The 16071-nt window shown below is 44.3% G+C and overlaps 1 protein-coding gene across 1 annotated transcript in view; it reads left to right on the top strand.

Moving 5' to 3' along the window:
* Positions 1 to 16071, top strand: part of LOC121552707 (MAX gene-associated protein-like) — a 47310-nt gene that overhangs the window by 1473 nt on the left and 29766 nt on the right. Inside the window, exons 4-5 of the mRNA XM_045211179.1 lie at positions 173 to 363; positions 630 to 791. Of these exons, the coding sequence (XP_045067114.1) occupies positions 173 to 363; positions 630 to 791 (353 nt within the window). The remainder of the gene's footprint in view (positions 1 to 172; positions 364 to 629; positions 792 to 16071) is intronic.

Below are 16071 nucleotides of genomic sequence, written 5' to 3'. Positions count from 1 at the left end.
AAGTTCCTATCCAGGGTGACTGTATTTGGGGACTTGTGAGTGGGCGCCAAAGGCACATTTGTCTCAGAATGTACAACAAAGTTGCATTCTATTCTCTATTGACCAAATGAATGAAACATTGCACATCAACTTAAACAAGCAAATGAAAGTGTCTCCTCCTCTCCCTGTCCAGCTATGTCTAACGTGGACCATGAGATCCAGCCCAATCGAGGCATCCGCGTCTCTACCCTGTGGGACCTCACCTCGGGGGTGGACCCCGAACCCCTCTTCATCCCCATAACTGCCCCCAACATACCCATCAAGCTTCTAACCAGGATCTACCACCTTGTTCCCAAGCGTTACATCCCTCATCTCACCCCTGAGGTAAATTACACAGTCATAGTATGCGTCACAAATGGCACCCTTTTCCCTTTATAGTGCACTACTTTTGACCAAAGCCATATGGGTCCTGAACAAAAGTAGTGCACTATATAGGGAACATGGTACCATTTGGGACACAGCCCATAGTGTCAAACTACCACCCTGAATTGGGTAAGTTACAGGACTGGAGCAAATGGTGAAAACGTTGATTTCAGAAAAGCTGTATATAAAAAAGATATGATGGATTATGTGTGTGTGTGTGTCTGCAGCTACGAGAGGAGGACAAGGACCCAGTATACAAGTACTATGAGAGTATGATGACGTGCGCCGGCATCAGAGAGTTCAACAGCAAACCCTGTCCCCAGGTGCTGCCACCACAGGTGCACCTATTCAACGACAGTAACAGTTTCATCATCCCCAGCAGCGGAAAGGTAAGGCGGAACACGCATACACACACTAAATAGTTATTGTCGGAGTAGATGCGTCAAGGACTTTGTATAGACCGTTTAACCCCCTAAGGTCGATTGTCTTCGGCCCCACGGAAATCTGATTATCATAATAAAACAATCCCCATAAAAAGCGATCAGTTTAAACTAAAGATATGTTTTTTTTGCATTGGATGCATCTTAATCTACCACATCCGCCTATGTCACACTTCCACATCTGCAGTGAAAGGTGACAGAGCTAGAGTGGTGTTTATCAGACCGTGAGATATCCGGGAAATCGGTCTTATCACAAAATCGTCTGTAGCGTCCGAACGGTTTGGCCTACAAACTATTATGACCCCTCTATGGAAAGATGAGTCTCTCACGAACACTATGGTGTTTTCCGTTTTGCTCCACAAGCGCCTTGGGACTCGTCTGAAGTCGGTACAGCCGATCTGCCAACTTCTGTCTGTACCGTCCAAACAGTTTGGCCGACATTCTAATATGACCGCTCTGTGGAAAGGTGCGACTCTCACGAACATGTACATGTAGGTTGTTTTGCACACAGGCCTCACAACTCGTCTGGAGGTCTCACGGTACCAGTTTAAAAAATGAATGGAAGTATATATGGAGACTGTTTAGTGCCAGAAATAAGGGGTTAAATAAATGTTTCCTGATCTTCCTATACAGTATCTCTCAGATATAGGACAGACACTTCAGAACAAACTTCCTTTTGATTTGTTTTGTGACTCTGTTCTATGTAGTGAATCTGTTATTTAATGCGTTTGTATGGGCTATTAGCAGTTAAGGCCAAATACAGTTTTTCATTAGACGCTTATGGGTTAAGGTGTTCATCTAGCCACTAGGGGCAGACAAACATTTTACAATGGCTTTTAACCTCTACTGGATGGGTGTCCCGAAATCGGGACAGTTGTTGCGCAATACGGATAATGTGACTACAATGACGTTGTAAACAAAAGCACATTTTCACGGACATATACATGTCTTATATCTAACTGCAGTGTCCAATTTACAGTGGGTATTACAGCGGAAAAAATACCATTGCTATTGTTTGAAGATAGTGCACAACAACAAAACACTTTTCTCAAGGCAACTGGTTTGATACATTCACCTCTGAAGGTAAATAATGTACTTACATTCAGTAATCTTGCTCTGATTTGTCATCCTGAGGGTCCCAGAGATAAAATGAGTTGTTTTGTTTGATAAAATCAATTTTTATATCCTAACATGATCCATGTTGTATACAGCGTTTAGCCTGAATTCAGACTCGTTCAACTTGCAACAAAACATTTAGACAATATAAACGCTACACCTTGTTTCACCCAGCCAAGTTAGTTTTTTCTGCGATACTCAAGAAGGCAACCTCTTTTTCCATCATTCTGCATGATGTATAGGCTACACAAAAGCTATTTGAGCCCACCAAGAACTGACATGATTACGCACCAATGAGGTGGGCATTGTTCACTTGATTGACTGTATCTTGGTCCAATGACCACCTATCGTTTTGAAACATATCTAGCTAGATAGCCAATGAGCTGGGCTTTACAGGAGCATGAGATGGTCCTTTGTCTGAGGAAAAGCCTGTGTATTCAGCACACGCGCAATGTGGTTTAGTGTCTATTGGAAATCTAAACAAGGATGTGGCGCATCGCGTTACGCACATCTCGATTGAATAAACAAAAATGTTCTGCAAATTTTGAAAGTACAATATGGCTACTAATACTGGAAAAGCTAAATCAAAGTCCAGGTTTACAGATTTGGACGAGATTATAGCAGAAATCGACCGGGAAAGTGTCACAGAACCAGTAGATGAGGACTTAGTGAATATAGTTTAGACTCAACAGTTGAAGATTATATGTTTTTGGAAGGAGAGGACGCCACTTTAGACTGGTAAGTGAAATACGTTTTTTCTACTCATGCTAATGCAGTTGTTTGAACGGTTGCATATTATTAATTTGAGATATTTTTGATGTTTTTTCTTTGATTGCTATATATATAAAGCAGAGGTATCTCTGGGTCTTCCATTCCTGTGGCGGTCCTCATGAGAGCCAGTTTCATCATAGCACTTGATGGTTTTTGTGACTGCACTTGAAGAAACTTCAAAGTTCTAGAAATGTTCCGTATTGACTGACCTTCATGTCTTAAAGTAATGACGGACTGTCGTTTCTATTTGCTTATTTGAGCTGTTCTTGCCATAATATGATTGGCTCAAACGCATTAAGAAGGAAAGAAATTCCACAAATTAACTTTTAAGAAGGCACACCTGTTAATTGAAATGCATATAATATATCTGTTTATAGATATGTGTTGTTTATTTGATGTATTGATGCAGGGCTCATCCGTAAAAGTATTCTGACTGATTTTAAAAATGTATTCAGTCCGACCTCTGCTGCTGGATCCACACCTACCCCCGCCCGGCCATCTATATATAAACTCTGCATAAAAAGAAACGTCCTCTCACTGTCAACTGCGTTTATTTTCAGCAAACTTAACATGTGTAAATATGTCTATGAACATAACAGGATTCAACAACTGAGACATAAACTGAACAAGTTCCACAGACATGTGACTAACAGAAATTGAATAATGTGTCCCTGAACAAAGGGGGGGGGGGGTCAAAATCAAAAGTAACAGCTGCATTAAGTACTTCAGTGCATCTCCTCCTCATGGACTGCACCAGATTTGCCAGTTCTTGCTGTGAGGTGTTACCCCACTCTTCCACCAAGGCACCTGCAAGTTCCCGGACATTTCTGGGGGGAATGGCCCTAGCCCTCACCCTCCGATCCAACAGGTCCCAGACGTGCTCAATGGGATTGAGATCCGGGCTCTTCGCTGGCCATGGCAGAACACTGACATTCCTGTCTTGCAGGAAATCACGAACAGAACAAGCAGTATGGCTAGTGGCATTGTCATGCTGGAGGGTCATGTCAGGATGAGCCTGCAGGAAGGGTACCACATGAGGGAAGAGGATGTCTTCCCTGTAACGCACAGCATTGAGATTGCCTGCAATGACAACAAGCTCAGTCCGATAATGCTGTGACACAACGCCCCAGACCATGACGGACCCTCCACCTCCAAATCGATCCAGCTCCAGAGTACAGGCCTCGGTGTAACGCTCATTCCTTCGACGATAAACACGAATCCGACCATCACCCCTAGTGAGACAAAACCGCGACTCGTCAGTGAAGAGCACTTTTTGCAAGTCCTGTCTGGTCCAGCGACGGTGGGTTTGTGCCCATAGGCAACGTTGTTGCCTGTGATGTCTGGTGAGGACCTGCCTTACAACAGGCCTACAAGCCCGCAGTCCAGCCTCTTTCAGCCTATTGCGGACAGTTTGAGCACTGATGGAGGGATTGTGCGTTCCTGGTGTAACTCGGGCAGTTGTTGTTGCCATCCTGTACCTGTACCGCAGGTGTGATGTTCGGATGTACTGATCCTGTGCAGGTGTTGTTACATGTGGTCTGCCACTGCGAGGACGATCAGCTGTCCATCCTGTCTCCCTGTAGCGCTGTCTTAGGCGTCTCACAGTATGGACATTGCAATTTATTGCCCTGGCCACATCTGCAGTCCTCATGCCTCCTTGCAGCGTGCCTAAGGCACTTTCACGCAGATGAGCAGGGACCCTGGGTATCTTTCTTTTGGTGTTTTTCAGAGTCAGTAGAAAGGCCTCTTTAGTGTCCTACATTTTCATAACTGTAACCTTAATTACCTACCGTCTGTAAGCTGTTAGTGTCTTAATGACCGTTCCACTGGTGCATGTTCATTAATTGTTTATGGTTCATTAAACAAGAATGGGAAACAGTGTTTAAACCCTTTTACAATGAAGATCTGTGAAGTTATTTGGATTTTTACGAATTATCTTTGAAAGACAGGGTGCTGAAAAAGGGATGTTTCTGTTTTTGCTGAGTTTATATATTCACTTTGTGTTCACTTATGACATTATATCCGTGTTGGCTGCTAATTTGGCCCTTATCTTAAATAGTTCACTTCTGTGTTGGGAGGCATTGGAACAGTATTCTCGTCACGTCTCCTGTTAGTACCTTTTTATGTAGGGAAGCTAATGATCCATCATGTATGACATTCCTGGGTGTGTGTAAACTTGTATTTTGTATTACCATAGCATTTCTGTATGTTCTCTATAGTTATGTACTTAAATATATAAATTTACCAATTCTGCCACTTGGAGGCCACTTGGATACATTTGGGCAAACTCGTGAGGGACACCTGGGTGACTTGATACTAAATGTTATGTAGCTCCCTCATTCTTGAAGGGATCAGTGTGAAACTTTGCACATACACTGTTGCCCTCTTGTAGACATCTAAATTACCTCCAGCTTCCTATCTGAATGTATGGCTTTTCTTTTTCATGTTGAAGATGATGCAACAAAAATAGGAAACTTAGTTTTTTTGTTTATCTTTTACCAGATCTATTGTGTTATGTTCTCCTACATTAATTTCACATTTCCACAAACTTCAAAGTGGTTCCTTTCAAATAGTACCAAGAATATGCATATTCTTGCTTCAGGTCCTGAGGGGCAGTTAGATTTGGGTATGTCATTTTAGGCGGGAATTGAAAAGAAGGGTCTGATCCTTAAGAGGTTAAAGAGGAAATCTCAAGGTTACTTTCATAACCACGGTTCTCTGATAATGAGTGCGATATTTCATGGTGGGATTCGCTCGGAATCACTAAGTCTCGTATCCCTGTAATACTTAGAGAAGATCTTATGTCAAGTGTTATTGAAGTGTAGTGGTTTCAGGTTCACCTGGCACATCTAAAGTTTTTATTTTGGGGTGTTGCTGTAGGCCACCAAGTGCTAACAGTCAGTATCTAAATAATATGTGTGAAATGCTTGATGGTGTATGATGGGGACCTGAATATTGACTAGTTTCATCAAGCTGTCCACTCGAGAGGAAGCTTCTCACTGTAACCAGTGCCTGTAATTTGGTTCAGGTTACTAATCAACCTATCAGGGTGTTTGCAAACACTACAGAAACAAGATCATCCACATGTATTGATCACATTTTTACTAATACTGTAGAACTTTGTCCTAAAGCTGTATCTGTACCCATTGGATGCAGTGATCACAATATAGTGGCTATATCCAGGAAAGCCAAAGTTCTAAAAGCTGGGCCTAAAATAGTGTAAGATTTTGCTGTGATTCTTATGTGGATGATGTTAAAAATATTTGTTGGTCTGATGTGATTAACAGCATCCAGACGCTGCACTTCATGAATTTATGAAATTGCTTCTTCCAATTATTGATGAACATGCACCTGTTAAGAAACTGACTGTTAGAAATGTTAAGGCTCCATGGATTGATGAGGAATTGAAAAATGGTTGAAAGAGATGGGGTAAAAGGAGTGGCTATTAAATCTGGCTGCACATCTGACTGGCTGATTTACTGCAAATTGAGAAATTATGTGATTCAACTCAACAAAAATAAGAAACTGTATTATGAAGCCAAGATCAACAATATAAAGAATGAAGGAAAATAAAAAAAAACTTTGGAGTAATTTAAATGAAATTGTGGGCAGAAAGACAAATTCAACTCCATCTTTCATCGAATCAGATGGCTTATTTATCACAAAACCATTTGATGTTGCCAATTATTTTAATGATAACTTCATTTGCAAAGTGGGCAAACTTCAGCAGGAAATGCCAACAACGAACAGTGAGCCATCGTACTCATGCATAAAAAAACAAATAATGAAAGAAAAGCATTACAAGTTAGAATTTTGGTAAAGTTAGAGTGGGAGAGGTGGAAGAATTATTGTTATCGATCAGTAATGACAAACTTCCTGGCATTGACATCTTAGATGGAAAGCGACTGAGGATGGTAGCTGACTCTGTAGCCACTCCTATCTGTCATATCTTTAATCTGAGCCTAGAGGAAGGTCTTTGTCCTCAGGCCTGGAGGGAAGCCAAAGTCATTCCACTACCCAAGAGTGGTAAAGCAGCCTTTACTGGTTCTAACAGCAGACCTATCAGCTTGCTGCCAGCTCTTAGCAAACTGTTCGGAAAAATGGTGTTTGACGAAATACAATGCTATTTCTCTGTAAACAAATTAATAACAGACTTTCAGCATGCTTATAGAGAAGGGCACTCAACATGTTCTGCACTGACACAAATGACTGACTGGTTGAAATAAATTGATAATAAGAAGATTGTGGGAGCTGTACTGTTAGATTTCAGTGCAGCCTTTGATATTATTGACCATAACCTGTTGTTGAGAACTTACAGTGGGGAGAACAAGTATTTGATACACTGCCGATTTTGCAGGTTTTCCTACTTACAAAGCATGTAGAGGTCTGTAATTTTTATCATAGGTACACTTCAACTGTGAGACAGAATCTAAAACAAAAATCCAGAAAATCACATTGTATGATTTTTAAGTAATTAATTTGCATTTTATTGCATGACATAAGTATTTGATATTTCAGAAAAGCAGAACTTAATATTCGGTACAGAAACCTTTGTTTGCAATTACAGAGATCATACGTTTCCTGTAGGTCTTGACCAGGTTTGCACACACTGCAGCAGGGATTTTGGCCCACTCCTCCATACAGACCTTCAGGTTTCGGGGCCGTCGCTGGGCAATACGGACTTTCAGCTCCCTCCAAAGATTTTCTATTGGGTTCAGGTCTGGAGACTGGCTAGGCCACTCCAGGACCTTGAGATGCTTCTTACGGAGCCACTCCTTAGTTGCCCTGGCTGTGTGTTTCGGGTCGTTGTCATGCTGGAAGACCCAGCTTCAATCCTCTTACTGAGGGAAGGAGGTTGTTGGCCAAGATCTCGCAATACATGGCCCCATCCATCCTCCCCTCAATACGGTGCAGTCGTCCTGTCCCCTTTGCAGAAAAGCATCCCCAAAGAATGATGTTTCCACCTCCATGCTTCACGGTTGGGATGGTGTTCTTGGGGTTGTACTCATCCTTCTTCTTCCTCCAAACACGGCGAGTGGAGTTTATACCAAAAAGCTCTATTTTTGTCTCATCAGACCACATGACCTTCTCCCATTCCTCCTCTGGATCATCCAGATGGTCATTGGCAAACTTCAGACGGGCCTGGACATGCGCTGGCTTGAGCAGGGGGACCTTGCGTGCGCTGCAAGATTTTTATCCATGACGGCGTAGTGTGTTACTAATGGTTTTCTTTGAGACTGTGGTCCCAGCTCTCTTCAGGTCATTGACCAGGTCCTGCCGTGTAGTTCTGGGCTGATCACTCACCTTCCTCATGATCGTTGATGCCCCACGAGGTGACGACGGACTCGCTCAAGCTGTCGGGACTAACCCACAACGTTAGACACGGACACGAACGATCTGCTTGGCATGTTGACACACTGGTGGTTTGTTGTGGCCGAGTATTGGTGCTAAACCGTGTTGTTGGAGTCCGGCATGCTAGCTGGCTGTGGCGTCTTATAACTAGGTGCCCTGGACGATTTTACGGAAGAATACTGTACCTAGTTAGCTAGCTGAATAAACTAAGTTAGTCTATTCCTAGAAAACATTGAACCGCTGTAGTTTACAACAATTATAGTTTCTGAGGTGGAAGTTGGGAGAGTTATATTTGGGTGTTGTGGTGAGGGAGGCCCCGCTCTCTCCTTTCCCAGATGTTTAGTTCATTTCATTCCGATCTCCTTTGCATTATTGTAGCCATTTTCTGCAGCCTGTCAACTATGCCTCTGTCTATCCCTGTTCTCTCCTCTCCGCACAGGCTATACAAACGCCTCACACCGCGTGACTGCTGCCTCTCTAACCTGGTGGTCCCTGCACGCACCACCCACGTGGAGTTCCAGGTCTCAGGCAGCCTCTGGAACTGCCGTTCTGCTGCCAACAAGGCAGAGTTCATCTCAGCCTATGCTACCCTCCAGTCCCTCGACTTCTTGGCGCTGACGGAAACATGGATTACCACTGAAAACACTGCTACTCCTACTGCTCTCTCCTCGTCTGACCATGTGTTCTCGCATACCCCGAGAGCATCTGGTCAGCGGGGTGGTGGCACAGGAATCCTCATCTCTCCCAAATGGACATTCTCTATTTTTCCCCTGACCCATCTGTCTATCTCCTCATTTGAATTCCATGCTGTCACAGTCACTAGCCCATTTAAGCTTAATATCCTTGTCATCTATCGCCCTCCAGGTTCCCTTGGAGAGTTCATCAATGAGCTTGACGCCTTGATAAGTTCCTTTCCTGAGGATGGCTCACCCCTCACTGTTCTGGGGGACTTCAACCTCCCTACGTCTACCTTTGACTCATTTCTCTCTGCCTCCTTCTTTCCACTTCTCTCCTCTTTTGACCTCACCCTCTCACCATCCCGCCCTACTCACAAGGCAGGCAATACGCTTGACCTCATCTTTACTAGATGCTGTTCTTCTACTAATCTCACTGCAACTCCCCTCCATGTCTCCGACCACTACTTTGTATCCTTTTCTCTCTCGCTCTCCTCCAACACTACTCACTCTGCCCCTACTCAGATGGTAATGCGCCGTCGCAACCTTCGCTCTCTCTTCTCTCCCGCTACTCTCTCCTCTTCCATCCTATCATCTCTTCCCTCTGCTCAATCCTTCTCCCTCCAATCTCCTGATTCTGCCTCCTCAACCCTCCTCTCCTCCCTTTCTGCATCCTTTGACGCTCTATGTCCCCTATCCTCCCGGCCGGCTCGGTCCTCCCCTCCAGCTCCGTGGCTTGATGACTCATTGCGAGCTCACAGAACGGGGCTCCGGGCAGCCGAGCGGAAATGGAGGAAAACTAGACTCCCTGCGGACCTGGCATCTTTTCACTCCCTCCTCTATACATTTTCTTCATCTGTTTCTGCTGCTAAGGCCACTTTCTACCACTCTAAATTCCAAGCATCTGCCTCTAACCCTAGGAAGCTCTTTGCCACCTTCTCCTCCCTGCTGAATCCTCCCCCCCTCCTCCCTCTCTGTGGACGACATCCGATCCTCGTTTGTTAAGTCAAATGACACTGCTGGTCCTGCTCACACTGCCCTACCCTATGCTTTGACTTCTTTCTCCCCTCTCTCTCCAGATAAAATCTTGCGACTTGTGACGGCCGGCCGCCCAACAACCTGTCCGCTTGACCCTATCCCCTCCTCTCTTCTCCAGACCATCTCCGGTGACCTTCTCCCTTACCTCACCTCGCTGATCAACTCATCCTTGACCGCTGGCTATGTCCCTTCCGTCTTCAAGAGAGCGAGAGTTGCACCCCTTCTCAAAAAACCAACTCGATCCCTCTGATGTCAACAACTACAGACCAGTATCCCTTCTTTCTTTTTTCTCCAAAACTATTGAGCGTGCCGTCTTTAGCCAACTCTCTTGCTATCTCTCTCAGAATGACCTTCTTGATCCAAACCAGTCAGGTTTCAAGACTGGTCATTCAACTGAGACTGCTCTTCTCTGTGTCACGGAGGCTCTCCGCACTGCTAAAGCTAACTCTCTCTCCTCTGCTCTTGTCCTTCTAGACCTGTCTGCTGCCTTTTAATACTGTGAACCATCAGATCCTCCTCTCCACCCTCTCCGAGCTGGGCATCTCCGGCGCGGCTCACTCTTGGATTGCGTCCTACCTGACCGGTCGCTCCTACCAAGTGGCGTGGCGAGAAGCTGTCTCCGCACCACGTGCTCTCACCACTGGTGTCGCCCAGGGCTCAGTTCTAGGCCCTCTCCTATTCTCGCTATACACCAAGTCACTTGGCTCTGTCATATCCTCACATGGCCTCTCCTATCATTGCTACGCAGACAACACACAACTAATCTTCTCCTTTCCCCCTTCTGATAACCAGGTGGCGAATCGCATCTCTGCATGTCTGGCAGACATATCAGTATGGATGACGGATCACCACCTTGTTGTGTGATCCTCCCAGAGTGCGAAGAGCCTTGGCGTGACCCTGGACAAAACCCTGTTGTTCTCCGCTAACATCAAGGCGGTGACCCGATCCTGTAGGTTCATGCTCTACAACATTCAGAGAGTACGACCCTGCCTTACACAGGAAGCGGCACAGGTCCTAATCCAGGCACTTGTCATCTCCCGTCTGGATTACTGCAACTCGCTGATGGCTGGGCTCCCTGCCTGTGCTATTAAACCCCTACAACTCATCCAGAATGCCGCAGCCCGTCTGGTGTTCAACCTTCCCAAGTTCTCTCACGTCACCCCGCTCCTCCGCACACTCCACTGGCTTCCTGTTGAAGCTCGCATCTGCTACAAGACCATGGTGCTTGCCTACGGAGCTGTGAGGGGAACGGCACCTCCGTACCTTCAGGCTCTGATCAGTCCCTACACCCAAACGAGGGCATTGCGTTCATCCACCTCTGGCCTGCTGCCTCCCCTACCTCTGCTGAAGCACAGTTCCCGCTCAGCCCAGTCAAAACTGTTCGCTGCTCTGGCACCCCAATGGTGGAACAAGCTCCCTCACGACGCCAGGACAGCGGAGTCACTCACCACCTTCCGGAGACATTTGAAACCCCACCTCTTTAAGGAACACCTGGGATAGGATAAAGTAATCCTTCTTACCCCACCCCACCCCCCCAAAAAATTTGTAAGTCGCTCTGGATAAGAGCGTCTGCTAAATGACGTAAATGTAAATGTAATCTTGCATGGAGCCCCAGACCGAGGGTGATTGACCGTCATCTTGAACGTCTTCCATTTTCTAATAATTGCGGCAACAGTTGTTGCCTTCTCACCAAGCTGCTTGCCTATTGTCCTGTAGCCCATCCCAGCCTTGTGCAGGTCTACAATTTTATCCCTGATGTCCTTACACAGCTCTCTGGTCTTGGCCATTGTGGAGAGGTTGGAGTCTGTTTGAGTGTGTGGACAGGTGTCTTTTATACAGGTAACAAGTTCAAACAGGTGCAGTTAATACAGGTAATGAGTGGAGAACAGGAGGGCTTCTTAAAGAAAAACTAACAGGTCTGTGAGAGCCGGAATTCTTACTGGTTGGTAGGTGATCAAATACTTATGTCATGCAATAAAATGCAAATTAATTACTTAAAAATCATACAATGTGATTTTCTGGATTTCTGTTTTAGATTCTGTCTCTCACAGTTGAAGTGTACCTATGATAAAAATTACAGACCTCTACATGCTTTGTAAGTAGGAAAACCTGCAAAATCGGCGGTGTATCAAATATTTGTTCTCCCCACTGTATGTATGTGTTATGGCTTTTCAACCTCTGCCATATCGGGGATTCAGAGCCATCTATCTAATAGAACTCAGAGGGTTTTCTTTAGTGGAAGCTTCTCAAATGTCAAACATGTAAAGTGTGGTGTACCCCAGGGGAGCTCTCTAGGCCCTCTACTCTTTTCTATTTTTACCAATGACCTGCCACTGGCATTAAACAAATCATGTGTGTCCATGTATGCTCATGATTCAACCATATACGCATCAGCAACCACAGCTAATGGTCACTGAAACCCTTAATAAAGAGTTGCAGTCTATTTTGGAATGGGGGCAGTAATAAACTGGTCCTGAACATCTCTAAAACTAAGAGCATTGTATTTGGTACAAATCATTCCCTAAGTTCATCTGATAATGAATGGTGTGACTGTTGAACAAGTTGAGGAGACTAAATTACTTGGTGTTACCTTAGATTTTAAACCGTCATGGTCAAAACATATAGATTCAATGGTTGTAAAGATGGGGAAAGGTCTGTCCGTAATAAAGAGATGCTCTGCTTTTTTGATACCACACTCCACAAAGCAAGCCCTGCAGGCTCTAGTTTTATCTTATTTGGATTATTGTCCAGTCATATGGTCAAGTGCTGCAAAGAACGACCTAGTTAAACTGCAGCTGGCCCAGAACAGAGCGGCACGTCTTGCTCTTTATTGTAATCAGAGGGCTAATATTAATACTATCCTGTCTCTCTTGGCTAAGAGTTGAGGAAAGACTGACTGCGTCATTTCTTGTTTTTATAAGAAACATTGTGTTGGAAATTCCAAATTGTTTGCGTAGTCAACTTACACACAGCACTGACACACACACTTGCCCCACCATAACATGCCACCAGGGGTATTTTCACAGTCCACAGGTCCAGAACAAATTCAAGGAAACGTACAGTATTATACAGAGCCATGAGTGCATGGAACTCCCTTCCATCTTATATAGCGCAAGTGAACAGCAAACCTGGTTTCAAAAACCAAATAAAGCAACACCTCACGGCACAACGCCTCTCCCCCATTTGACCTACTTGTTGTGTGTAAGTACTGACATGTATGTGTAACTGATAGATGCGCACACACACACACACACACACACACACACACACACACACACACACACACACACTAAATGTTAATGGTTTTAAATGAATGTAAATTGTAAGGTCTTTTGTCTGTAATGAATTTTCCGTTGTGTCAGACCCCAATAATACTAGCTGTCACCATTAGTGTCAGCTAATGGGGATCATAATAAATCAAATCCAAATCTCGTAAGAACCAATGACAAGCGTCTGTTGGAGACACAGGTCAAGTGGTGAATGAGGTGAGCCCCTCATCTCCATATAAGGAGCCACTTGCCCGCCCTATGGTCATTTTCGAGCTTGCCTCTTCCTTGCGCTCTTGCGAGCAGGGAAATGCGGTGCGATCTCTCACTCATATTATCAGAGAACCAGGGTTTCGAAAGTAACCTTGAGTTCTCTTTTTCGAATACCCATTTCCAATATCTAACAGTGGGATATGGCCAACTCCCATATCGTAGACATGCTCTCTGAAGCCAGGGAAGTCCCAACATAAGCAACCCTCAAAGGCTCCGACACTGAGGAAATATGTGTCAATGAAGGTGCAGAGACAACCAGGGCGGCAGGGCGGCAGGTAGCTTAGTGGTTAAGAGCATAGTGCCAGTAACCGAAAGGTCGCTGGTTCTAATCCCCGAGCCGACTAGGTGAAAAATCTGTCTGTGCCCTTGAGCAAGGCACTTAACCCTAATTGCTCCTGTAAGTCGCTCTGGATAAGAGCGTCTGCTAAATGACAAAAAAAACAACAACAAAAAAACAATAATAATAATTTGGGAATAACCTCAAAAGAGTGAGGGGAGGCCCAATACATGGTGTCTCAAATCTCTAAAACAGTGCCCAAAAGGTAGCGATTCCTCTGGTGGAGTGGGACCTCAGGCCCCTCCGAAGGCTGCCACCTTCGCTGTTCTATTATACACTGAGTGTACAAAACATTAAGGACACCTTCCTAATATTGAGTTGCACCCACCCCCCCCCACACACACACTTTTGCCCTCAGAATAGCCTCTATTTGTCTGGGCATGGACTCTACAAGGTGTCGAAAGCGTTCCACAGGGATGCTGGCCCATGATGACTCCAATGCTTCCCACAGTTGTGTTAAATTGGCTGGATGTCCTTTGGGTGGTGGACCATTCTTGATACACACAGGAAACTGTTGAGAGTGAAAAACCCAGGAGCGCTGCCGTTCTTGACACAAACTGGTGCGCCTGGCACCTAATACCATACCCCGTTCAAAGGCACTTAAATCTTTTGTCTAGTCCATTCACCCTCTGAATGGCACACGTACAATCCGTGTCTCAATTGTCTCAAGGCTTAAACATCCTTCTTTAACCTGTCTCCTCCCCTTCATCTACACTGATTTAAGTGGATTTACCTGGTCAGTTTATGTCATGGAAAGAGCAGGTGTCCTTAATGTTTTGTACACTCAGTGTAAATCAATAGAATAGCCTCTACTAACAAGATAGCCGTTGACGAGAGAGGGGCCTAACCTTGCAGGTGGGAGAGCTGGTCGCTCTTGCCTAAAGCTCTATCTAAGTAGTTACTGGATATACGGTGGAGACGCTCTTCCTCCGTAGAAGTGAAGGCGCCGGGCAGAAAGCCAAAAGCTCTAAGGTGAGACTGCTTATGCTACCGTCTGGGCAGGTAGGGAACTCGTTCCGAGTTAGCTAGCAATCCTTATGCTACCGTATGTGCAGGTAGAAATGCTAGTGTGGTTAGCTTGCTTTTCAGCGAGCTAGCCAAGATAATGTAGTATCGCGTCAATGCTGGTAATTATTGCTGTCAAACAAAGAGTCCGCTTAGGCTGTACTTTGATTATACGTTTTATTTATATCACAAGATGTCAGCATAAGTTTACAGACCCTGCCGGGCTGGAGAACAGTGTCCAAAGATAATATGCCTGTTCTAACCTCTCCTTTGTCTAGCCTATACTTATAAGGTATGCAAAAATATGGGTTGCTCCCTTTGCTGTCCAATCACCTGTCTCCCCTGGGGCGTCACCCTAAAAACGGCTCTTTTTGAACTAAAATAAACATCCCCTCAGGTTCCCCTAGAATACATTCACCAAATCATAATCTTAATACACTACATATTCCCCCCTTCGAGACGAACTAAAAGTCTCGAAAACAAAAGAACAGGATTATGACAAGTAACAATTTATCTTATTGAGTATCTTTAACATTAAAGCAAAAACATTTTTCTCTAGAGTGTAAATACCTTTCTATGAAATATGAACAAATGTTTATGGAGTGTGAATACATTACTATGAAATATGAACAAATCTTTATGGAGTGTGAATACATTATTATGAAATATGAACAAATCTTTATGGAGTGTGAGAGCGAAAAACTGTCTGGCAGCCTTCGTTCCAAATATCCATCCATCAATCAAGACAGTACAATTCTCTCACGGTCCCTCTGCCCCAGGCAACCACCTAGGTACTCCAGATCCATTCATAAATCTTTATCAATGCATTTGAAACTATGATGCAATTAAATACACATGAAAGCCCCAGCAAACAAAATACTATCCAAAATGTCCACTCTCAGGCTGGTCGACCCATCGGACCCTACAGTGGATCTCTATCCCTGCCTAAACTCCATGTCCCTAAGCATTCCCGAAATAAACAAAAACATCTAAGATCCCCACATGTATCCAATAACATCAAATATCATTCTACAAAAATTAATACCTAAGAATATGACACACATTATGTATTACACATGCAAATATGTCTATATTTCATTGCAGACACTGGAATGTAGTCCACTACACTTCATCTCCTCAGCAGTGTCGATCCAATGCATCGTTGATGATGGAATCGGAACCTTTCCACACCTTCCTTGTTCCATCTCCTCCAGTCATTGTCCTTTCATATTGTCCTTGTTTGCGTATTTCAATCTCTACATATTCCCCCATATGCTTCTGGAAGAAAAGAAAAGACCAAACAGTATCTTTTGCAAAACAACACTTTCAAATTAAAACATCAATATCAACTAAGAATATAAAAAATTATATATAAATGATGTATGAATCACATTATC

The sequence above is a fragment of the Coregonus clupeaformis genome, chromosome 36 (genome assembly GCF_020615455.1).
Source record: "Coregonus clupeaformis isolate EN_2021a chromosome 36, ASM2061545v1, whole genome shotgun sequence".
Lineage (NCBI taxonomy): Eukaryota > Metazoa > Chordata > Actinopteri > Salmoniformes > Salmonidae > Coregonus > Coregonus clupeaformis.
The sequence above is the reverse complement of the archived record's forward strand: the minus strand, read 5'-3'. Positions and strand labels throughout refer to the sequence as shown.